General features: G+C 49.9%; 1 protein-coding gene across 8 annotated transcripts in view; it reads left to right on the top strand.

The window, feature by feature from the left end:
• St3gal3 (ST3 beta-galactoside alpha-2,3-sialyltransferase 3) overlaps positions 1–24,842 on the top strand; it is a 208,587-nt gene that overhangs the window by 169,103 nt on the left and 14,642 nt on the right. For all 8 annotated transcript variants that reach the window (XM_021201159.1, XM_021201157.1, XM_021201155.1 and 5 more), the window contains 4 exons: positions 8,263–8,357; positions 12,809–12,872; positions 13,723–13,818; positions 14,283–14,469. In XM_021201159.1, coding sequence (XP_021056818.1) covers positions 8,263–8,357; positions 12,809–12,872; positions 13,723–13,818; positions 14,283–14,469 — 442 coding nt within the window. The remainder of the gene's footprint in view (positions 1–8,262; positions 8,358–12,808; positions 12,873–13,722; positions 13,819–14,282; positions 14,470–24,842) is intronic.

The raw sequence follows: 24,842 nt of genomic DNA, 5'->3' as shown, positions 1-24,842 counted from the left end.
AGTTAAGGAAGCCAGATATACAGATAAGCTGAAGGGACTGACAGAGGCGGGAAAGCCAGAAGCCGATGAAGTTCCATTTGATGGTTTTGGTTTTCTGTCTGAAGTAAGACAGATTCTGCCCAGGCAGCTGGGAACGTCAGAGAGTTTGTGGAGCACGTTTGGAAAAGCTGCCGAGCAGGGCTGAGGAGCGAGTCCATGAGTTCACAGAGGCATCTGCCCAGTGTGTATATGTGTGTATGTGTGCTCATCCGTGTGTAGGTGTCTGGGTGTGTGCTTATATGTGTGTGTGGATGTGTTGGTGTATATGTACTCACCTGGGTGCATATGTGTGTGTTCATGTGTATGTGTGTATATGTGCGTGTGTGTGTTCATGTGTGCATTTGTCCATGTCCATATATATGTGTGTGTTCATCTGGGTGCAGATGTGTGTGTGTGTGTGTGTGTGTTCATTTGGGTGTTCTGGACAAAGGGGGAAGATTATGACTGAAATTCCTGACTGGTCTCATGGCATGATAAAAGGCACAAAGGTATGAGATTAGATTAATCTCCCATTAGGTTTTATCCCATGAGTGGGAGAAAAAGACAAAGGAAAAGAGGGAGGGGCAGTGGTCCTGGCTAGAGAGGCACTGACCGATGGATGTGGGCTGGAAATGTACGGAAACCAAGAGGTCCCAGGCTATAGCTGAGAAACCGAGGCTGGTGTGGAGTGAGACACAGGGCAGCTGGAACTAAGTAAGTTCTCTGAAAGCTTTTAGGACATTGGTGTTCCTGAACGTGATAAGCAGAGACTGGGTTTGTATGCAAGATGGTACAGATGCTAAGTCTTCAATGCATGTGGCAGATTTTTTTTAATTAATTAATTTATTTATTTATGTTAGTACACTGTAGCTGTCTTCAGACACTCCAGAAGATGGTGTCAGATCTTGTTATGGGTGGTTGTGAGCTACCATGTGGTTGCTGGGATTTGAACTCAGGACCTTTGGAAGAGCAGTCGGGTGCTCTTACCCGCTGAGCCATCTCACCAGCCCCATGTGGCAGATTTATAGATGAATAACTGAAAGCATGGTAGAGAGTAGGCTCTCATGGTAGGCTGTGCCGGTGGTGGCGTCAGTGGTGGTATGAAACTTACAGGATTAGCCCTGATTCCTGTAACTGCCAGGCCATCATCTCCTCTGGGAGTTCTAGGGGGAAGAACAACACAAGAGTGGAGAGTTCCACATCCTTGCTCCCACCCTGAATCGCTAACCCTGGTACCAGGAGCACCCGTGCAAAACTAAGAAGGCAGAGCTGACACGCTGGTGAGGGGTCAGTGCGGACTGTCCTTGAGTTTGTACGGCTAAAGTCAGTGGTGTACAGAAAGGGGAAACTGGGATGCACATGCGCGGTTATACACACACACACACACACACACACACACAGCACCTAAGAGTGGAAAGAGACACAGCATAGTCTTAAAGAAGACAGAGGCCTTTGATAGATGTAGAAATAGATAAAATGGATCCGAGCTCTACACCAACCAAGACGGATCACGTTTAAATGTGAAAACAAAAAGAAAAAAGAAAAGCTAAAGTCCAGAGAGAAGCGTGGCTGAGGCGCTCTGTAGCCTGGGGATCAGGAAAACTTAGTTCTAAGACTCAGAGTCCAAAAGCAGTAGGAAGGGTTGACAGACTCTTGACTGTATTTCTTTGGAAACAAAACAACAACAACAACAGAACAATTAAAAGAAGGCAAGGAAATGCCACAAGCCAAGTAAACAAACTGGAGGAAATGTAATTTTATCTCAGAAGGTTTCTATATTTAATGTATTAAGAGCTTCATGATTTAAAAAAGGAAAAGACCAATGTCTTGTAGGAAAATCCACCAAGGTTTAAAGAAAACTCCCGGGAAACCACAAGTGACCTTTCTGTGTTTGGGATGATCAGCAGCCGCTCACACCAACATGCAGCCGGGTCGGGGCAGGATTCTGTATCTCAGCATGCTGGGGGCCAAGTTAAAAAGTCGCGCTCAGTGGGTGAAGGCGCTTTACCACACAGACCTGGCGACCAGAGGTCAACCCTCAGAATCCAAGTGCGGGTGGAAGGAGAGAGCCCACTCCACAAGCTGCCCCTGGGTTCCACATGCATGCTGTAGCATATAGACACATGCACATCCTGCATGTGTACACACAGAGTTAAAGACATAACAGATGGGGCTGGTGAGATGGCTCAGCGGTTAAGAGCACTGACTGCTCTTCCAAAGGTCCTGAGTTCAAATCCCAGCAACCACATGGTGGCTCACACCCATCTGTAACGAAAGTTGACTCCCTCTTCTGGAGTGTCTGAAGACAGCTACAGTGTACTTACATATAATAAATAAATAAATAGATAAATAAATAAACAAACAAAAAGACATAACAGATAAACAAACACTCTAATTGAAAAGGAGAGAGAAGAAGGAAGTGTCTTCAAGGGGTCAGGCATGGTGGCATGTGTCTGTGATCCTAGCACTTGTGAGTCAGGAAGGCTGGGCTACACACTACATCCCAAGACCCTGCCTCAAAAAGGGGAGCACTTGGAGAGTACCAGCTGCTCTTCCTAAGGACCCAGGTTCAATTCCCAGCTACCTCATGGCAGCTCACAACTGTCTATTACTCTTATTCCAGGGAATCTGATTTCCTCACACAGATATACATGCAGGCAAAGCGCCCATGCACATAAAATAAAAATAAATTTATCTTTAAAACAAACAGACAGACAGACAGACAACTAGAAGCAAAGAGTACACATGGTACATAACTGGAGTGCCATCCAGCCTGTGATGATACCAGGATATGTTGTTTTATAAGCAGTAGCCCAAATGTGTATTATGTGTTACCTTTGGGAATGGAATGGCTTACATCTGTAATTCCAGCATCTAGAAAGCTGAGGCGGGAGCTTCCAAGTTTGAAGGAGAAAGAAGAGAAGGGGACGATGAAGAAAAGAGGAGGAAGAGAAGAGGAGAAAGAGGAGGAGGAGGTAAAAGAAGAGGAAGAAGAAGGACAAGAGGAAGATGACCGTGATGACCACGGCATGGCAGCAGAAGCACTAACAGGCGGTAGGCCCCAGTAAAAGCTAGGCTTCTCTGAATATGTTGTTTTGAGAATTTAATTTGGGAACTACATAAAGCTTTATGATATCAAAAAACAAAATTCAACTCAAATGGGAGGGAAGCAGTGCCTATAAAGCAAAACGAGACAAACCTAACTCGGTTGCTCACAAGTTCAGTTCAAATGAGTCATTTCAAACACAAAGGCAAAGCCGTTCTCTGACTTGCCATGCTTCATAGGGCACCGAAGGCAAAAAGGAAACGCAAAGAAGCTTAAACTGGTTTTAGTAAAGATAGAGTGAGCAGGGAAGAAGAAATGCCTCAGTGGATAAAGGGGCTTGCGGCCAAGTCTGAAGACTTGAGTTCAATCTCCAGGACCCGTATAGTGGAAGGAGGGAGTCAGTGGAGTGAGTTGTCCTCTGACACATACACAATAACTAATGAATGTAATATATAGAGATATGTATAACATATATGTACTTATTACATATTATATATAAATTATATTTATACATAATTATACATATTTATACAAATTTTACATATATTGTATAACTTTAGGCATGGCGGCACACTCTCATCACTCAGGAGGCAGAGCCAAGTGGGTCTTTGAGCATTTGTGTTCAGCCTGGTCTGCATAGCGAGTTACAGTTCAGCCTGGGCTACAGAGTGAGATTCTGTCTCAAAAAGAAAATTAAATAAAATAAGCACGGTATAAAATCAGATGAGGTCAGTAAACATGAATTTTATGTTACGTGGATTGTGTCTAAGTAAAATTGTTGAAAGGGAAGGCAAGCGCATCTGAACTGAGAATATCACTACAAATGATTCTCTCACCGTCGTTCAGAAGACTTTCCTGGTTTGGTCCACCTATAAAGGCCTGGGGAAAGTGACCAACCGGTAGGCCTGGGAAGACGCTGGCACTGCAGTCTCTCTGAGTCATTTCTAGCACCATGGACAAATGACGGAATCCAGGTGGGGTCAAGAGGACTGGCGAAGCCTGGAGCCTCCTTTCACGTGGGAAGGCCAGGCCTTTATCAGAGATTGCTAGATGCACTGCAATTCAGGAGCCAAGCTGAAAACATTCTAGTGACCAAAGACGACTTCTTCAAACATCAAAGAGTATTAATTACAGTAAGTTGGCATTTATCAGCTATAATAAAATGTATAAATCCTTAATGATTTAAAGATGGAAATAATCTGATTAGTCAGATCTGAAAGTCACTAAGTGATGATCCGATTGCCCTGATAATTGGTAAGTGGAGTTAAAATCAGGCATTTTCCTTGTCTTTCCTGTATGCCCAGTTCATGAGGTTGAGCTGATAGAAGATAATGGAAGATTCTACATCCCAACACTGGCAGGTTTGGGCATTGACCCCGGAGCCGGTGCCAAGGCACTGTGTGCAAGCTCAGCACCACAGGGGAGCATCCTGTATCCCAGACATCTCTTCCTAGGGCACAGGCCCTGAATCTGATCAAGCCTCCAGCTCTAGCCCCAGTCTACAGCCAAGCACACTTTGTACTTGATGGGGTTAAAAGGGGGGAGGGGGAGTCAAGGCTTTGTAGGTAGGAAACTTGGGAGGCGGGAGAATCTGGGAGGGTTAGGGAAGAAGTGAATATGTACAGAATTCTCAAAGAATTAATTAAAAGCTAAGGGAGGGGATGGGCCAGTGAGATTGCTCAGTGGATAAAGGCACCCACTACCACACCTGAAGACTTGAGTTCTGTGCCTGGGACCCACATGGAGGGAGGAGAAAACCAATCCTACAAGTTGTTCTTTGATCTCCACACACATGCCGGCACACAATAAATAATTGTATAAAAAGAAAAAAAAAAAGATTAAGAAAAGAAAAATTAGGGCTGAGGCTGTATCTCATTGTCAGGCCTGGTTTCTCCCCATAGCATAGCAAGACATTTGGTTTAGGAGTAGACACACTATGGGGGTAGTGAGGGGTACTGCTCGTAAAGAGGTGTACCCACCTACAGCAAGAAACACTCGAGGAGGCTGGCTCGTTTGGAAAGATACAAAAAGAGGCTACAGAGTGAGCATTTAAAACATGAAGACCCAATAAAAGAACGGGGCAGAGCGGCGAGTGTTTGGAAGCACTGTGAAAGTAGGAAAGGAGCAGGCTACATGCTCAAAACGGACGGTTTTTATAAGGCCTTATCTGGCCCAGCTAATGCATTTTTCCAGTCTGTCCTGTGAACTTATTTTTAAATATTTATTTATTTATTATATGTATGTACACTGTAGCTATACACTCCAGAAGAGGGCATCAGATTTCGTTATGGATGGTTGTGAGCCACCATGTGGTTGCTGGGATTTGAACTCAGGACCTTTGAAAGAGCAGTCAGTGCTCTGAACCACTGAGCCATCTCACCAGCCCCGTGAACTTTTTTTTTTTTTTTTGACTCTTACTCATTTGGCAACTCTTGCCTCTCTTGATCACATTTTCATTTGTCCCTCGTTTTCCTTTTCACTTTTGGGGACTGAAATGGGTCACATTATCAACAGCTTCCAGGTTCCGTTGTTGGATCCAGTCATTGTGAATTAGGAGAAACCCAGTCTACAACGCAGCCTAGGCGACGATATTTGCAAGGGACATCGGTTTTGTCTTGTGCTGGAAGGGATGACTCTGTCTGTGGTGTAGGGTTGTGGTGCTGCTCGATTTCCAAAGTTAACACATATTGCAGTCGCACAAAAATGCTACTTTAAAACTGGGGTATTTTAGAGGCCAAGGAGATGGTCAGTTGATGACGTGCTTCCGTAAGCCCGGGGCCCTGACTTTGTATCCCCAGCACACAAGTAAATAGCAGAGACAGCATGCCTGTCAGCCCACAGTGCCCTCAGCCAGGAGCCGGGAAGGCAGACAGGTGGACCCCTGGGGTGCATTGGCTTGCCATATAGCTCCGAGTTCATGGAGAGATTTTGTCTCAAAACAGTAAGGTGGAGAACGATGGAGGAAGCCGCCTAGCATTAGCTTCTGGCCCCCACACTTGTACATGTGTGCATGCATGCACACCGTGGGGGTGGGGGAGGGGCATTCCTTCATTATCGGACCCGCATAATCCATAGGCAAAATGAAAGGCAAAAGGAGACCACACAGGAAGAAAATTTGTCTTTTGAAAAACTAAACTGATGTGTTGCTAGGTGTGGTGTGCACACCTTTAATCCCAGTGCTTGGGAGGCAAAGGATCTCTGTGAGAGCAAGACCAGTCAGAGCTACACATGGGAACTTGCCTCAAAAGAAAAAAAGTATTATTTTTATTTATATGTGTGCATGTCACATGTGGGGTGCCTGTGAAGGCCAGAAGAGGGCATAGGATGCCTTGGAGCTGGAACTACAGGTGGTTGTGAGCCGCCTGGCATGGGTACAGGGACCTGAACTTGGGTCCTCTGGAAAAGCACCAAGTTCTCTTAACCACTGAGCCGTCTCTCTCCACCCCCCAGCATACAGCACTCTTAAAAGTAGAATGTTATTATAATAAACTTCAAATAATCTAGAGACAGAAAACGGAGAAAATACACGGAGATCACTCCACAGATTGGGGATTTTATTAGCGGATGACATCCCATACAGACTTCAAAACAGATGAAATCCTGTCCAAGCTTGACTCTAGAACCTTACAAAACTGTAAGGTCCTTCCTGAAATGCCGAGATGGGCGGGGGTGGGGGATGCACCTCACGATGCGATGCGTGCGAAGCTCACAGCGCATGCGTGTCCAGGGAGCTGGTTCCTGTTGCTGCTGCTTGTAGCCCTTGACCATGATTCTCACCTCCAGTAAAGCCTCAAAGATGCTGTCAGTTTATTTGGATTTTATATGTGAGAAATGGAGCTTATACACAAAGGAAAGGGTGCTGCCTCCATTGCTGGGTTAGACACAGACTGTCATGGCTGTGCGTGTAGCCATCTTCATAGCAGGTGATGGGGGAGGGAGCAGGAACTTTTCTCCAGTCCCTTTCAAGTTCATGTCAAAGTCTCCAGTGCTATCAGGCCTCTGAGTGATCGTTCGCTTCTTCTTCTTGGGATGGTGGGATAGTGGACTTAGCAATGATGGAGGTGAGAAATGGGTGCTTACGGTTGCTGTATGTGAGCAAAGAATGTTCTAGCGTCTGGTGGGGTTGGGATGCAGGGGGTGTAGGGGGTGCTTTCCTACAGCCTCCTTCTATGCTAACTGGAGTTGAGTCAGAAGCAAAGGTGCATAGTTCCCAAGGCCTCGGCTTCCACTCTTGACCCGCAGAGCCCACGGTGGGATTCCCAGCAGTCGCTGTACTGGCCGCCTCAAGGCTGCCAGCCTGTGAGAGGCCCCAAACCACAGCTCTACACAAAGTGTCTTTCAGGTATCTCCGAAGAGCTTGACACCCCCTATGTCATTGTCCACTGTCTCTCATTCCCCACCCCACCCCTTACATTCTTGTGACCTGTACAGCCATGCCCAAGCCTCCAGCCTGCCCTGCCTAAGAGGAGGAATATTCTGCCATTCCTTCTCCCCCCTTAACATCCATTCTTCCTCCCTCCCTCCCTCCCTCCCTCCCTCCTTAGCCACTCCTATCCCCTCCACCCTTCTCCGTTCGTTTCCATCTTTCCAGGCGGCTCTAGTGAATCTTCTTAAACTCTGTGATCCACTTCTCCACCTCCATAGAAACTTAGGGTACACCAACAAGTGTACTCCAGTTCTGGTTGGTTTGACCTTTCCTCTCAGCTCTGCACCCCAATCACAGGGCTCTGCTTTTTCTTTCTCTTTTCTAACAAAATTCTCTCTCCCTTACTTTTCCCGTTTTGCTGTGTCATGGTGAATTTGCCTTCCTCCTCATCCTGGGTGGTCTGACTCCAGAATCCTCCCCAGCATTCTGTCTCCCCACACTGGCTGGATCTTTGGATACTTTAGTACTCTGTTGGCTCAGTCTTATCCCTGTGCTCCCCAGTTGGAGGAACATAGTAGGCAGCAGCGAGTGGAGATGGGCGCCCAGATAACCTCCCAGAGAGCTCCCAGCTCTCCGCCATTAATCCGTGCAGAGCAGATCCTGTCCTTCCACTCCCACAGCCAAATAAAGACTGATCAGGCCTGCTCTCTCAGACTCAAGCTCCACTCAGTGATCAGCAGCTACCCAGTTAACAGGCTGGTGGGGGCTGGGGAGAGGTCGGGCTGGAATGTGGCCACCCAGCTCTGTAGCCTGCTGCGTTGCTGTGTTTCAGGTTCTCCAAGCCAGCACCCATGTTCCTGGATGACTCCTTTCGCAAGTGGGCTAGGATCCGGGAGTTTGTGCCACCTTTTGGGATCAAAGGTCAAGGTATGTTGGGAACCCTTTATACCCCGTTTCTCCATGCTGTCTCCCTATACTCCAATGCAGGACTTCAGCTCTAGAAGTTCTGGCTCAGTGGCTAATGGTGTTTGCTGCTAAGAATGATGACCTAACTCCAGTGTCTGGAATCCACATAGTGGAAAAGAGAAACAACCATAATAAATTGTCCTCTGATTCCATGGTACACATGTATAAGTGGGTGTGCACATGTACATATACATGAATGTGTGCTTATGGAGGGGGAGGGGAAACATTGTGGTGAATGCCTTTAATCATAGAAGCAGAGGCAAGCAGATCTCTGAGTTAAGGGCAAGCCTGGTCTACATAGCAAGTTCCAAGCCAGCCAGAGTTACGTGATGAGACCCTGTCTCAAAACACACACACACACACACACACACACACACACACACACACACACAGAGTTCTTTGCTGGAGATTGCTCTGTCCCATCCCTGTCTTGTACTTCCCAGAGCTGGGTCTACCACAGTAACGTGTGTATGCAGTCCCTTGATTCAGAGTTCTAGCCTAGTGAAGGAGCAGATACTCAGAGCTCTTGTGCCATGAGATCACAGAAGAGATGCACTAGAGACATTGTCATAGTGCTGCAGTGACATGGAAATGACAGACAGACAGACAGACAGACAGACACACACACACACACACACACACACACACACACACACACTGCACACACTCCAGGCTCCTGTATTCCCCACTCAGTGTCTTTCATCCTGATTTATCCTTCCGTCTAATTTTTGTTTTCTGTCCCAAGCTAACCTTTCTCTATCCAGCTTCCTCCTCCCTTCACCTTAGGGACCCCTTCCACACAGCCCTGTTCTTTGTCAAGTTCCTGGCTGTTTCCTGGCTTGGTGAAAGGGAGGGCCAGATGGGATGTCACATCCCTATATATACCTTTGACTAGCTGTGACCTTGCACCGGTTTCTTAACCTGTCTGAGCTTGGGTTTCTCTGTCAGCTAAATAGAAATTGTGCCATTGTTTCTGGCTATCATCAGAGTTAAGAAAAGAGCTGTCACAGGGAGCTCACACTTGCCCAGGAGACTTAGCCCTCTTTTTAGCTAGCCTAGCCCTCCCTGGAAAGAAGACAAGCCAGCAAAAATGCCGCCAGACTGGGGCTCTGAGCCCAAGCTCCGAAAGGTGCATCCAGTCGTTAGGTTGAGCCACAAGGACTCATATTCAGGCACAGTCCTTCCTCCTGAATCCTCACTCGGGTCTGACTATATCGTTCCAAAGTCAAGAAAAGCCATTAGAGTCCCCAGCCAGCAAGAAAAGAGCAGATCCCCACAGTGTCGTTGTCCATGGTCAATAGTGGTGAGTTCTTCCTTAGGTGAATTTGGTGGTGAGGAAAGAAGGGAATGAGAGGTCTTCCCCACTTTAAAGTGACTCTGGAGGCACTTAGTGTAGAACCCTATCGAAGGTTTGATCCTTGGCCCACTCTCAGCCAGCCGTGGGGAGCCTACCCAGGCCCCATCCTCCTTGATTCACACATGCGGCCTCAACAGTGTCTTCTTGCTTGCCATTTCAGGGCAACTGTTAAGGGCCTCTGTGGAATGCAAACGATATGTCCAGTCATTCATGTGACCTCTTGCTGTACCTGAAATTTTGTGCTGGTGTGCATGTGCATGAGTATGTATATGTGTATACATGTGTGTACATGTGTATGAGTGTGGGGGGGTGTGTGTGTGCGTGTGTGTGTGTGTGTGTGTGTGTGTGTGTGTGTGTGTATGTGCTTGTTTATTCTTGAGTCACACTCTCACCTTGGAGCTGTAGCTGGCCAAGAACTCACAGAAATCCCCCTGCCTCTGCCTCCTGCATGCTGGGATGAAAAGCATGTGTGCCACAATGCCCAGTTTGCCCAGAGTTGTGTGCTGGGCTTAGGTGTAGCTTGGCAGTAGAGCGCTAACGTAGAAAATGCAAAGCTGTCTAGGCTCAATCCCCAGTACAACAAAACCAAGTAAAACAAAAGGTTGTATGTTATTTCTTATGTTGGAGGCCTGCTCTCTACATGAAGTGTCTCAGACATATAAACATGGAAGAATAACATAGCAAGTGGCTGATGATGAAGGGCTCAATTGGTCAAGCATTGGCCTGGCATGCATAAAGCCTAAGGTTCGTCCCCAGGACCTCAGAAAACCAGCGGTGCTAGCACATGCCTGAGGTCCTGGCACTTGGGAATTGAAGGCAGAAGGATCAGAAGCTCAAAGCTGCTTGCAGCTACAAATCAAAGTTGAGGCAAAGTTAATAAAACAAGTGAAGTAATATAATGGGCACCATACACTGCCTTCCTAGTTTATAAAACAAAGAGTGAAGGAGCTGCAGAGATGGCTCAGTGGTTAGGAGCACTGGATGCTCTTCCAGAGGAGCCGGGTTCAATCCCAGCACCCACACAGTGGTTCACAGCCATCTGTAACTCCAGTCCTAGGGGATCCCATGCCCACTTCCATGGGCACCAGACACACAGAGGGCATGCAGACATGTGTGAGGACAAACAGCCTGGTTACTCTGCCACCCACAGCCCTCCCAGCGCCATCACCCCTGTGGGCGCTTGGTGTCTCTCTGCATTGGTTTTTATTATAGCTAGATATTCACATATCCATTAAACACAAATCAATTATTTTTATGGGACATGGTGATGAACACTTTAATCCCAGTACTCAGGAGGCAGAGGCAGGCAGATCTCTCTGAGTTTCAGACCAGCCAGGACTTTAGACCCTACCTCAAAAAATATGTGTGTGTGATCAAGGGGCAAAGGCTCCTTGTGGGTGGGACCATCCCTGGGCTGGTAGTCTTGGGTTCTATAAAAGAGCAAGCTGAGCAAGCCAGGGGAAGCAAGCCAGTAAGGAACATCCCTCCATGGCCTCTGTATCAGCTCCTGCTTCCTGACCTGCTAGAGTTCCAGTCCTGACTTCCTTGGTGATGAACAGCAATGTGGAAGTGTAAGCCGAATAAACCCTTTCCTCCCCAACTTGCTTCTTGGTCATGATGTTTGTGCAGGAATAGAAACCCTGACTAAGACAGTGTGTGTGTTTTGATTGTATTGCTTTTAAACTTTGCATGTATCATTACATACATGCGTATATGTGTACCTGATTTCAATTGATATTTTGCGTGTACAATTTGGCTTTACCTGTATTGGTATTGGTACACATAGCTGTGTGTCACTGATGAGTTTTTGTTGTTGCTGTTGTCCTTGTTTTACTGCCACCTAGCAGTTCATGTTCCACACGGAATTTGCCTCTGGCGTACGATCCTGCTGCTTCTGGCGTTTGCAGTTGCAAACAGTTCTTAGGTGATGATTTTTGTGCGAGTCCCCTTGTGTGAGTGCTGTGCCTGTGGAGGTCAGCCGCAGGGTTCTGTCTGCATGCACCAATGGTTCTCAATGTTCCTGATGCTGAACCCCTTTAATATAGTTCTTCCTGCTTTGCTGTCCCCCAGCCATAAAATTATTTTGTTGCTACTTCATAACAGTCATGTTATTACTGTTGTGAATCCTAATGTAAGGATCTGGTATGCAACCCCCACAGGGGTTACGACTCACAGAAGAACTGCTGCTATAGATCTTTGTATGCATTGTATCTTCCCACAACTCAGGAGAGTAAGGGTTGCCATCATTGTCTTAGAGGCAAGGAAGTAAGAGCTCAACAGAAGGGAGTCATTTGCGGCAGGTCAGAGTCATATGTAGCAGAGCCAGAACCTGATGGAGCCAGCTGATTCCTCAGGTTAGCATGTTCTCGCTGCACCACAGATAAGGAGAGCTGTGATCCACAGCTGGGAAGATGAGATCTGAACAGCAGTTCAGGCTCTGAAAGAGCAGAGGTGCCAGGGTCTCAGAGTAGCGAGTGGAGCTCAGGTGCGCAGATGCCAGGCACCAGGGTGTGACGGGTGAGGAGGAGGGGGCAGCCTGGCAAAGAGCGGGACCAGAGATGGGCAGTCGGGAGTGGGGGAAGTGAGGAGGCTGTATCACACCAAGGCAGGTGGTCTACTGGGGTGAACCCTTCGGCCATCAATTGTCTGATTCATTCCCTGGACTCTGCTCCGTGAGACACAGTGGTAAGACATCAGTGCTCTAACTCTGCTTAGATATTTGCATCCCAAGCATGGCCCTGGCTTAGTGACACGTATCCTATGGTCTAGCTGTTGTACCTCAGCAAACCAGATGAGTGTCCAAGGAAGGCGAAGGGGCATGGGAAGAAGATACATGCTGAGCCTGGTTCCCAGCACAGCTGAGCTTGACCACTTCCCTACCTGCATCTCCTGGCTCAGGGAAAAGGGAAAGCCGTGGCCTGGCCTCGTGACTGCAGCTCCCTCTGCCCACCCCAGCCCCGCGCTACCCCCAGCCCTGGAAGAGTACTCCCAGTAGGATTACTAGTGAGCACGCTCGGAACTAAGTGACCCGCTAACCTTCCTGCTTTGTCCACAGACAATCTGATCAAAGCCATCTTGTCAGTCACCAAAGAATACCGCCTGACCCCTGCCTTGGACAGGTGAGCTAACCTCTGGCTGTCTGCCATGTGCAGAGGTGCTGGATTGGACAGGCTCCCCACCATACCTCCCATCATACACAGTACACACACTATGGGTCGATTATGTAAGTAGGACTGCTCTTCTGAATATGGCCCCCGCCAAGTAAAACATTTTACAAGACTTCTCCACCCTCAGACATCGGTGGTTTGGGCAAAGCACAGAAGGGGACGGGGGGTCGGGGGTCGGGGGGTCGGGGTAGTGCTGACAGAGGCAGCTAACAGGGAACAGAGCTTAGGTCTGAGGTAATGACAGCTCTGAAGGCAATAGATCCTGGAGGGGAAAGCCACATGTCAGGATGGGAGGCAAGAAGCCCTGTGAGCAAGACCATCAGTGACTACCAGAGTCTACAGGAAATAAACCTGGTAAGCCAGAGGCTGTGGCACACACCTTTAGTCCCATCACTCAGGCAGGCAGATCTCTGAGTTCAAGGCCATCCTGGTCTACAAAGTGAGTTCAGGACAGCCAGGGAGAAACCCAGTCTTGAAAAAAAAAAAAAAAAAAAGCAAGAGAGAAGACGGGAGGGAGCCCAGTCTTGAGTCCTGGAGCCCCAGTCTCTTTCCCCTGCCCTTGTTTCTCTGAGAGCCTCAATCGTCCCTCACTGTTCCCTACCCTCAAAGGCTGCCAAGCCTCCCATGTTTTTCTTAGAAGTGTCAGACACTAGCCATGTCAGAGTGTCTGCCCCGGGGTTCAGCTTCCTGAGGTATGGAAACACTGCATGGATCTTGCCAAAGTCCCAGTAGAGTCCAGGGTGGAGACAAAGGGGAAGCAAGCTGGGGACCACTGTCACAGGCCTCTGCTCTCCCCCCACAGCCTCCACTGCCGCCGCTGCATCATCGTAGGCAATGGAGGGGTCCTGGCCAACAAGTCTCTGGGGTCACGGATTGACGACTATGACATTGTGATCAGGTGAGTTCCCTTAAGCAACCCTTGGGGCACATGCATGTTGTCATCCAGATCCAGAGGACCCGGAGGACCTGGACAGTGAAGACAGGCTGGTCACCTAACCTCGGGGTTAACAGAAGCCTTGGGGACGCTGTTGGGTCAGTAGGATTTGTTTTGTTTTTAAGATTTATTGATTTCATGTATATGCGTACACTGTAGCTGTCTTCAGACACACCAGAAGAGGGCGTCAGACCTCTTTACAGATGACTGTGAGCCACCATGTGGTTGCTGGGAATTGAACTCAGGACCTCTGGAAGAGCAGTCAGTGCTCTTAACCACTGAGCCATCTCTCCAGCCCCAGGTTGGCAGGTTTTAAAACAAACAAGGAGATGGCCTGGATTCCCACTCTGCGCCTGGGGTGTTTGGGGTTCAGGGTGCTTCCCCAAACATAGTCCCAAGGCCAGCCTGACCACACCGGCTCTTTGTAGACTGAACTCAGCACCTGTGAAGGGCTTTGAGAGGGACGTAGGCAGCAAGACCACCCTACGCATCACCTACCCTGAGGGCGCCATGCAACGACCTGAGCAATACGAACGAGACTCTCTCTTTGTCCTCGCTGGCTTCAAGTGGCAGGACTTCAAGTGGCTGAAGTACATCGTCTACAAGGAGAGAGTGGTAAGCGCCCTACCTTCAAGCACCCCTTTACTGACCCCAGCCTCCCACCTGCTGAGGCAGTCCCTCGCATCAGACCCCACAGAGAACAAATAGGAAATTTCAAAATGACCCAAAGCTAAAAAAAAAAAAAGACAGCAGATCCAGCAAGGGGCAGAGGCCAGACAATGTCAGGGTGACCGTTAGTTTGCTACCTGCCTCCAGATAGCCATGCTGGTATGTGTCTCAAATCCCGTGGAGGCAAAGCTCGGATCCCTGTGGTAAACTCCCAGCTCCCACAGATGCCTGCCCTGGTCTGTAGTTTCCTCCCCAGCCCCACTTCCCCTTCACGAGGCCATTCTGACTGCTCTTACAGCCTTACCTCCTCGATGGGGAAAGAAAGCCTTCTGGGGTCATTATGCAGGGACAGCGGGCCTCAATTCAAGGGTGTCAGCTCCCAAACTCACGAATCCAGACGGTTTTAACTGCTAGCCCGTAGGTTAGTCTCTAACCTGCCATTAAATCTGGTTCTTCTCTTTTGGTATGATCAGATCCTGTGCAGACCGCTCTAAGCTGGCCAGGATGTGGGCCCATGTGTTTAAGGAGTCTGTGTGGTAGAGTAGGGTCAGAATGCCCATTCGTAGACCACCCACTGGGCTCCCTCCCCACCTCTGTTTCCCAGTTCTGGGCCTGTGGGGACACCTGCCAACTTGTCTGAGTCTGTCTCCTACCCCCCCCTCCTCTCCTCCCCTCCAGCTGTCATCAGCCACCTGGGGGAGGGGTTTGCAGAGCTGCAGCCATGAATTTCCCAGTGCCCAGGCCTCTTCCTGGAGACTGGCGACAGATCGCCCTCTCTGACGACAGATCACCCTCTGTGCCTTCAGGAAGAAGCTAGTTGTTCTTTTAGATTTAGAAGTCAGGGGTGAGCACAGCTTACCCTGCCTGTGTGGGTCTCAGGACAGTTTGGTTGGACTCCACAGCCCTTTCCAAGCAAGGTTAAGTGCAGACAGTGTCAAGTAGGTAGCAAGCAAGAGAAAAGACAGAAGTCAGGTCCAGAAGCTCAGGTAGGCTGGACAGCGGGATAGGGAGCCCGTTCAGAACCAGGCTGAGTGAGGCCTCTGGCCACGTTGGGTGCAGCCCAGATCTCTAAAGGAAAGGAAAGGGTAAAGAAGCCCCCAGCCTCCAGCAGGCCTCTCTTGTCTACAAAACTAGGGTGGGAATGGGGTTGGGGAAAGCACCTCTCTCCTTTCAGAATCCCTACAGGCCTTTCTGTTTGCCTTGGTGAACCCTTCTCATGTAGGCTTCTGCTCCTCTGCCACAGATAGATACCTAGCAAAGCCCCAAGGCTTTCTCAGGGCAGGCGAGCCAGAGGGTAGGGACCTGATCCCATTGAGTTCCCCCTCTTCCCAGTCACTATTGATGGTCTGGAAGTGTCTCAAATACTTCCTGATGGGCGGTCTGGGAAACGTGGGGACAGCCCAAATTCCTTGGGGACGGCAGGCCAGAGACGCACAGCAGCCAGTTGCGTCTGGTCACCTCTATCTCCAAGGGCACCAAGGTCAAAGCCTTTCCTGTCTATCCGAGACAGGAAGGAGAGTCAACTGAAGGGGGTGGGGAGCAGAGAGCAGGCCCCTGCTGCCCCCAGGAAGACAGGCAGGCTCAGGCCCTCGCTCAGCCCCGGCCTGGCCTGTATCCGGGAGGACACCTTCCTGAGTGTGGTGGGAGAGGGAAGATGACAAGCAGTCCTCTGAAGTCCTGTAGGCCTACTACAATCAAGGATGAGTTTGGGCTTCTGAATGGGCCACCAAGTAACGCTAGTAACATTCATGCCTTTCTCAGCATCCCCAGTGTAGCTTACTGGCTTATTGTTCTGTTCGCTGTGAAGAGACACCATGACAATTCTTTCTGTTTGGTTTTGGGGATTTTGTTGTTGTTTGTTTTATTTTGTTTTGTTTTTTAAAACATGGTCTCTCTGAACAGTCCTGGCTGTCCTGGAACTTATGGCAGACCAGGTCAGAGATCTGCCTGCCTTACCCCACCCCCCAGTGCTGGCACCAAAGGTGTGCGCTACCACACCCGATTAACCACAGCAACTCTTAGGAAGGAAATCATTTCGTTGGGGCTTGCTTACACTTTCAGAGAGTTAGTCCATTATCTTCATGGTGGGGAGCAGGGCAGCGTGCAGACAGATGTGGTGCTGGAGGAGCTGAGAGTTCTACACACAGATCCACGGGCAGCAGGAAGAGAGAGAGCCCCTGGGCCTGGCTCAAAGCCCACCCCCAATGTCATACTTCCTCCAACAAGGCCACACCTCTTAATCCTTTCAAATAGTGCCACTCCCTGGTGACCAAGCATTTAAACCTATGAGTTTTTAGAGGCTGTTTTTATTCAAACCATCACATCAGGTGAACCCTCAGAGGCCTGTTTCTGAGTGCCTTTCCCCGAGCCTGAGGTTGGTACTCCCTGGGACATCTGTAGCCTGCACATCACTTACCTGGCCTCCTAGACCTGGGTAGAGTAGGTGTTAAGCCAGGCTGCCTTTCCCAACCCTCCCCGTAGTTGGGGTTCAGCCACAGGCTTCGCCTGATCATGCAGTGATGTTTCTAGCTGCTTGGCCTCTGGCTGCTGGCAAGCTCTATGCCTGTCTAGGGTTTCACCTGCAGAATTCTGGCAGGCCATAGCTCAGCTGCCAGGGCCAGGGATGTCTGGGCAGGGCTGGAGCAGGTATGAGGCTCAGAGTCGCTCTCTGCTGCTGTGTTGCTCACAGCATGCACCGTTCTGGTCCCCAGGAGACCTGATGAACCCTGGGAACATGGAAGAAGCCCAGTGGCTCTGCCCTTCCCTGTGTGTAACCACCTGGTTCTCTTATCACATTGCACAGTGCCACAGATGCTCCAAACAGGTCACCAGGAGACCTTTTACTAAACTCCCTGCTCCCAGGAACCTTGATCAAGCCAGCAAGGATGTCTGAAAGGGGCTCCCAGTAGGCTGTGTGTCCCAACAAAGCACTGATGGGTACTGAATAGGGAAGTAAGGCTAAGAGGGAGGGCAGGGTCAGGGAGGAGAAGCTGCCAGCAGTCAGGTCCCTGATGGGAGACGCAGCTCAAGAAAAAGCTCTTCTCGGAGTCAGACGGCACCTCCCCTGTGCAGTCACCCAGTTTCCAGGCACTGATGAGGTGAAAACTCTGAGATAGCCTCTAGGACTTCAGAGACAAATTCAGTTCTGTTCCAGACCAGAAGTCACTCACAGTCTGAAGGAGACGTGGTCCCCAAACTAGAATCTGTGTGCAGTGTAGGATGCGCAGTGGTACGGAGCTCTCTGTAAAGCAAGCTGGGCAGACAGGGAAGGCCACGAGGCCTCCTGAGTGACACTGTCTAACCGGAAGGGGCAAGAGACAGTCAGGTGTTTCAGACAAAGGAACCATATGCATGAAGAGCCCAAGGGGCCATGCTCTAGTCTGGACACTCTAAGACTGTGAGTGGAGCGCACAGCTACTGACATGTCAGAGCTTGGGTGTCTCAGATGTCGTGGCCTGTCATCATCCGGGTCCTGGATGAAGCCTGGGTAGGGCAGAACCTGTGAAGGACAGAGCACATCCCCTGGTCACTCAGGCCACCACCTTGTGCTTCTGCCACTTCCCCAGATGTGCCCCAGGATGCCTGGTGGCCCAGGGCTGCAGAGCCGCTGTGGGGAGCCTTCCCTTCTTCCCCCATCACCCTCCCACCAACACTGGGAAACTAGCATGTACTGAGCAGCCCCCTGTCCGGACTGGACCAGTGTGGAGTGTGACCCCAACATTCAGAGGGAAGGCCTGAGGTGGCCCTTGGACAGTCACTATAGGCCTGACCTTACGACAGTGTTCTTTCCTCGGGGATGGAGGGAGGGCAGGATCTCAGAGGCTAGCCAGAGTCCCACGTTCATGCTCAAGAGGTGGCTTCTGTTTGGGGTTTTGTTTTGTTTTCAGATAGGGGGGCCTGCAACTCACTGTGTAACCCAGGCTTGTCTTGAACTCCGGGCAGTCCTTCTGCCTCTGCCTCCAAAGTCTTGAGATTATAGATGTGAGTCACCATGTTCAACTGATGTTTTAAAAAATTAAGATGAGTCAGGCGGTGGTGGTGCACGCCTTTAATCCCAGCACTTGGGAGGCAGAGGCAGGCGGATTTCTGAGTTCGAGGCCAGCCTGGTCTACAAAGTGAGTTGCAGGACAGCCCAGGCTACACAGAGAAACCCTGTCTCGAAAAAAAAAAAAAAAAAGATGAAATATAGGCAAAACCCAGCCCAAAAGTCGAGGTAAATTCTCAGCCTCGGGCAGGTCCTGGAGCCCTGGCTGGACCTGAACTGTTGTTGCCAGTCCTCTTGCTGCAACCTCCAGAGCTCTGAGACTCCAGCTACTCCACCCTTCTTGGGGGTATTTTTAATGGTGGTTGCAGTTAGAAGAGCCCCATTGCACTGGGAAGTGAAGCACTTTTCTCTCTAGGCTGTGGGGTCCGGCCTAGATAGTGACCCAAAGAAGAGGAGTCAGAGGCCAGGTCCAAGGGAAGGGGAGCCCCTGTAAAACAACAGCAGAGCTGGTAGTCTGGGAACTCCACAGTGAAGCCAGGGCCATGGGGTCCCCGAACACGAGGCCTTACTGGACAGGGCCCAAGCTGGGCATCACATGACATCTGTGCTCGCACCTCTACCCTGTTCTGACCTCAGGGGAAGCTGGATGAAAGCTACCTTACCTTTCCTCTGGGGGACACTGGGCAGGGCTCCCAGCTGGAGAGCAAGTGGTCCAGACTCCTCCCCGTGCTTCTGCCAGTGCTCTCTTTGCAGGCAGCACCAGTGGCCATTCTGTTTTCACCAGGCATTGTTACATGCAGGAGTAGAAGACCTTCCTCCTCCCCGCCCACACTGTGCCCGTTGCTCCCCCACTACAGATTCAAATGATCAGTTGCCAGACTGGTCATCTCTGCCCTCTGCTCTTCGTCATTACTGCCTTCTGTGCTCTGTCGCTCACTCCGCCTGACGATAATTGTCACTCTTCTCTTCCTGTTCCTCCCAGTCCTCTTCCTTGCATCTTTCCCCTCTCTCCCTTTTGCCGCCACCATCTTCATTGTCGTCGTCATCATTATCATCATCATCTCACTACTGCTGTCATTGAAGCTCCTCGATTCTCAGCTTTCCTTGAATCCCTGAACTCAGTTCTCACAACAGCCCTGTTAGACAGTACTGTTGCCATCCTCAGTGTTGGAAATCAAGGCCCAGAGATGATGAAGTGCTTGATCGAGGTAACACAGCTAGTTAAGTAGTTACGTAGTAAAGATGGGTATAGCCAGGCAGTGGTGGTGCACACCTTAATCCCAGTACTTGGGAGGCAGAGGCAGGCAGATTTCTGAGTTCGAGGCCAGCCTAGTCTACAGACTGAGTTCCAGGACAGCCAGGGCTACACAGAGAAACCTTGTCAAAAAAAAAAAAAAAAAATGGTGGGTATAAAACCCACACCTACTGCCCCAGGAATCCTGACCACATACCTTCCTGCTTAGACTCCTCCACGTCACCCCCTTCCTGCCATGACTTAGGAGAACCTTGTTTACTGAGTTCTTACACATAACGGGCCCCAGAGCATGTCCGCCCACAGCTCTGGCTGCAGCAGGTGCTGTTAACACCAGTGAATGGTAGAGCTGCATCATGAACTGTGCATTGCTAAGTCATTCTGACTGTTCACTGTAGCCTCTCTTGCTTACTCATTGGTCCATTCATTCTAATTCAGACCAAACAGCAAAGTCACGCCCTGCCCTGAGCTACCAGCAGCATCCCTCTTACTTGGCATCCTGCAGTACCTTTTCTCCACATCCATCTAGTCCAGTACCCGAGACACTGTGGAGAGAGAAACGCCCAGCAGAGGTTGTGACTCATGACGTCACTTTGCCAGCATCAGGACCCTGTCAGTCTCCTGAGTGCTCCATCTCCAGTTCTGCTGGACCTGTATGTGTCCAGCAGACACAGGAGAAACTTCACATCCATCATGCTAGGTAAATAGAGGCCACCATCATTGGGCTTCCCAGCCTCCTGCCCACATATACACACTAGTTCCTTGTCTGTTGCTGTGATGAAACACCATGACAAAGGCACTTAGAGCAGGAAGGGCTAAGGGGGCTTCTGGTTCCAGAGGGCTAGGAGTCCCATCATGGCAGGGATCGTGACAGTGACAGCAGACATGGCAGCAGGGACAGTTGAGAGCTCATATCTCCAGCCTCATGCAGGAAGCGCTGAGTAAACCAGAGTTGTTTTGAGGCCACACCTCCAAAGCCTACTACCCACCCAGCTCCACCATCTGGGGACCAAGTGTCCCAGCCTGTGGGGGACACTCTCATTCAAACCACAGTAAAACCCACATCTGTTTCTGTTCTCCTCTTCCACCGCCCCTGCCCTTGACTGATGTCCTTTTTTCCCCTGAGCTGGGAAGCTCTTGCCTTTCACCTCCTAAAGGGGGTCTTCTTCCCTCAGCCTTCTTCTCGCCTCTCCTCTGAGCCTCTTTTCGCATCAGTCTATTCATCTAGGTCTTTTCTCCCCTAAAAACCAAGCCTGTGAGCTGGCAGTGTGGCACAGTGGGTAGTGGTGACTGCCACCAAACCTGCTCCCTGCAGCCACGTGGTGGGAGGAGAGGAACTGCGACTGTCCTCTGACTCCCCCAGCACTAGCTGTGTCGAGGTTTTGCCAGCATCCACGGGTGGGTCTCATTTCTGAGCCCTTCCTTTGTGCTTGCTCATCCCCTTACCGTCTGCCTCAGGTACGTGCAAGAGTTCTGCTTCACAACCCCTCTTGTTAAAGGACCAGCTCACCATCTAGTACCCTCAGGGCCTTAGTTGCGTCCTAGCAGTGCGAGAGTCTAAGGACAGTTCTGGTTTTCACAAGGGGTGACCAAACCTTGGGGAGCCTTCACTCCTTCCAGTCTTTCTTCACCCTGTGTTTTCGGTCATTCATTTTCCCGATCCACAACCAACCCCTCTACAAATGGCTTGCCCCTTGAGGTCAGCAGTTTCCCAGCTTCTGCTTCCTGATAGGCCACCTCCAGTCTGCACGGCACATGTGCCTTCTAACCATGCTGAAGCACCCAGTGACTGGCTTCTTCTTTTACGAAATGGCTGCCACTGTTTAAGTGTGAGGTCTCGTTTCACCTGGGACCTTGTTGTTTGGGGGAGCGTTCCACCTTAGAACTTCTGAAGGAGGAACTTGGAGGGGGTCTGTGGTCTGTTTTAACAAGTGCCCTGATGTAAACTCGCGTGCTAGAACCGCTAGCCTGCAGGATCGGCTCAAACGCTGACATCCCCGGCCAGAGCCTCCCTGTTGTTGCCGTCTCATACCCAACACTTACATTCTCTCTGGCAACACCAAAATGTGTGTCCTGTTTCACACTGCTGCGTTCCGCCTGTTAGAATTCCCCTCCTAAGCCCCCAGAGGCAGGAACCATCTTGTCTGTTGCAAACCTAGGAGCCTTCAGCAGTGGTGGAGCAGAGCTGACACTGTCAAATGAGTAAACATGGAAAGTGAGACTGGTAGCTTCTGGGGATTGACGAGACACGGGGGCTCTCGGTCTGGGTCTCTGCACAGCTGGCGGCCTCTTGCTCGCGAGGTCCCAGGTGATGATTCTTTTGAATTCTGGGTCCCCACCCCCACCCCCGTATCTTGTTCTCTTGCTTCTCCCGAGGCTCCTCTTTACCAGTTCCAAGGAGGTTCCTTGATAAAGGAAATGAAAACTGAACAGTCCCTGGCTCCCTGTCACCCCACAGACACCCCAAGCTGGCTCTTCCCTAATACAGCTTTCAGAAAGGTTTCTCGACCCTCTCTTTATAGCATCCACCAACGTAAATCCCAAGCGGACTAAAAAGCAAAATAGAAAAGTACAGCACAGTGTGTGTGTGTGTGTCACTGTGTTGCCCAGGCTGGCCTAGAACTCTGTAGCCTGGCTGGCCTTGACCTTTGAGCAATCTTCCCAGCTCAGCCTCCCAGATTCTGAGGCTGCAGGTGTGAGACACCACATCTAGCTGGAAATTTTGAAGAAAATAGAAGATACCAAACTCTTAAAAAAAAAAAAACCTTTTAAAATTATTTTCCATTTTTTAATTTATTGGGGGTGGTGGTGCACTACAGCTCCCATGTGACAGTCAGGGGACAACTTTCAATAATGAGTTCTGAGTTCTCTCTTTGCACCAGAGTGGGTGAGCCGTGGTTCTAGAGATCAAAGTCAACTCGTCAGGCTTGGCAGCATCCTTGTCTGCTGAGCCATCTTCCTGTCCCACCCCAGTCCTTTTGTCTGGAGATTGGCGCTGTGTTGTCCTGACTCAGAGACATTCACCTGCCACTGCCTCCCAGGTGCTGGGATTAAGGGTTTGTGCCACCATACCCAGCCCCAGCCCCCAGGCCCCTGCAGGCTCCTTCTCCTCTTCCTTGTTCTGCTTCTTCTCCTCCTCTTTCTACTTCTTCTCCTTTTCTTTCTTGCTCCTCTCTTCGTTTGTTTGTTTGCTTGTTTGTTTTGAAATTGAGTCAAATCCCCTAACTCGAGCTGTTTGGAGGCAGGCACTCCACTCCCCCTGTGCTTGGATGACAGGTGTGAGCCACCATGCTTGGCAGGAAGGGACAAACTTTTAAACCACAGAAGTGCTAGAAGAAACTTGGTAATATCCATTGAAATCAAACAAAAATATACCAAACATTTTGAAAGTATGTCTGGGAAATATAATATATTATAAATATTCTTAGGGCTGTCAGGGAAGCCACCAGAGCCCAGCAGCTAAGGGGACAGGGTACACAGATCACAAAGGAAACTAAGACACATGTGGCCCGCCTAGCAGTTGCAGACATGCGTGTGCAGGTATCAGGGTGCCATTTGTCACCCATCACATTTTGAGAAATCTACATTGAAATTGTAACATAGTACACTGGCAAGAGTGGGAGACAGGTGCTCTCAGGCTATGCCAGTGAGGGATGGGTTTGGGAAAGAAAGCGCCACCCAGTGCCAAGAGCTGTCTGCCAGAGGAAGGAAAAGTCTGCAGACAAGATTGTTATCATGGTGGTATTTACAGTAGCCAAACCCAAATGTGACCCAAGGGATGCTATGCAAATTACGGTTGTCACTGCTGAATGAAGCACGCAGCAGCAAACATAGCCAGTCTACAGTGGGTTTGGGCCTGTGGGCCCGCCATCACACTTGCTCTCCTAGCCTTTGCATGTGAGGAAGACTGGTGGTCATAGAGCCAGATTCAGTGTCAGGTACTAAAACTGTTATCTTAGGGTTCTATTTCAGTGAAGAGACACTATGGCCACAGCAACTCTTTTTTTTTTTTTTTTTTTTGGTTTTTCAAGACAGGGTTTCTCTGTGTAGCTGTCCTGGAACTCACTCTGTAGACCAGGCTGGCCTCGAACTCAGAAATCCGCCTGCCTCTTCCTCCCGAATGCTGGGATTAAAGGCATGTGCCACCACGCCCAGCAGGCCACAGCAACTTATACAAGAAAACATTCATTGGGGCTGGCTTACAGGTTCGGAGGTTTAAGTCTATTATCCTCATGGCGGGAAGGATGGCAGCATGCAGGCAGACATGGTGCTGGAGACGGAGCTGAGAGTTCTGGACCAACAGGCAGAAGGAAGAGACTGTGAGCCACTAGACCTGGCTTGAGCTTCTGAGACCTTAAAGTCCACCCTCTAGTAACACACTTCCTCCAACAATAGATCCGCTTCCTGTGAGCCCACCGGGCCATTTTCTTTCAGACCACCACTACCGTCCTCTGCCTCTGCCTCAGCCAGCTGTCACCCAGCTGCAGAGACTACACAGGACAGTGTGCATGCCTGGATGTTCTGTACTCATCTGCAAGACCAATTGCCTTCTTAGAAGTGAGATTGAGCCCAGTACACATCATCTACCCACTGGGAGAATGCCCAACCTCGGGGTCAAGAGTAGCTTGCATCAGGGCTAGCCGCCTGGCCTGACAAAAGGAACAGAGGGTGCCCTGGTCAGAAGGGTCCAACTGCCTCATCTCTCTGCCCCTGGGATACTTAGTACAAGTTCCAGGTCCTAAAGGGCTGCTCTGCAGTCTCTAGCCTCGTGCACAGGCTGGACAGATGAGCAAGGTTTCCGGCACAGAGAGTGGCACTGGCAAACTGTGAGTTATATAGTGAGTTAAAACCATTCCATTCAGCGGGGAAGTAGTGACGCACACCTTTAGTCCCAGCATTTGGGAGACAGAGACAGGCAAATCTCCGTGTTCAAGGCCAGCCTTATTGTTTCTTCCAGGACAGCCAGGGCTGCATAGAGGAACCGTAGCTCAAAAACAAACAAACCAAACAACAGCAACAACAAAATTACCTTCCGACTGCTATGATGTCAGAAGGGTGCTGCTCTTTTTTTTTTTTTTTTTT

Source organism: Mus pahari, chromosome 6 (genome assembly GCF_900095145.1).
Source record: "Mus pahari chromosome 6, PAHARI_EIJ_v1.1, whole genome shotgun sequence".
Taxonomy (NCBI): domain Eukaryota; kingdom Metazoa; phylum Chordata; class Mammalia; order Rodentia; family Muridae; genus Mus; species Mus pahari.
Note: the sequence above shows the minus strand (reverse complement) of the source record. Positions and strands in the feature narration are given on the sequence as shown.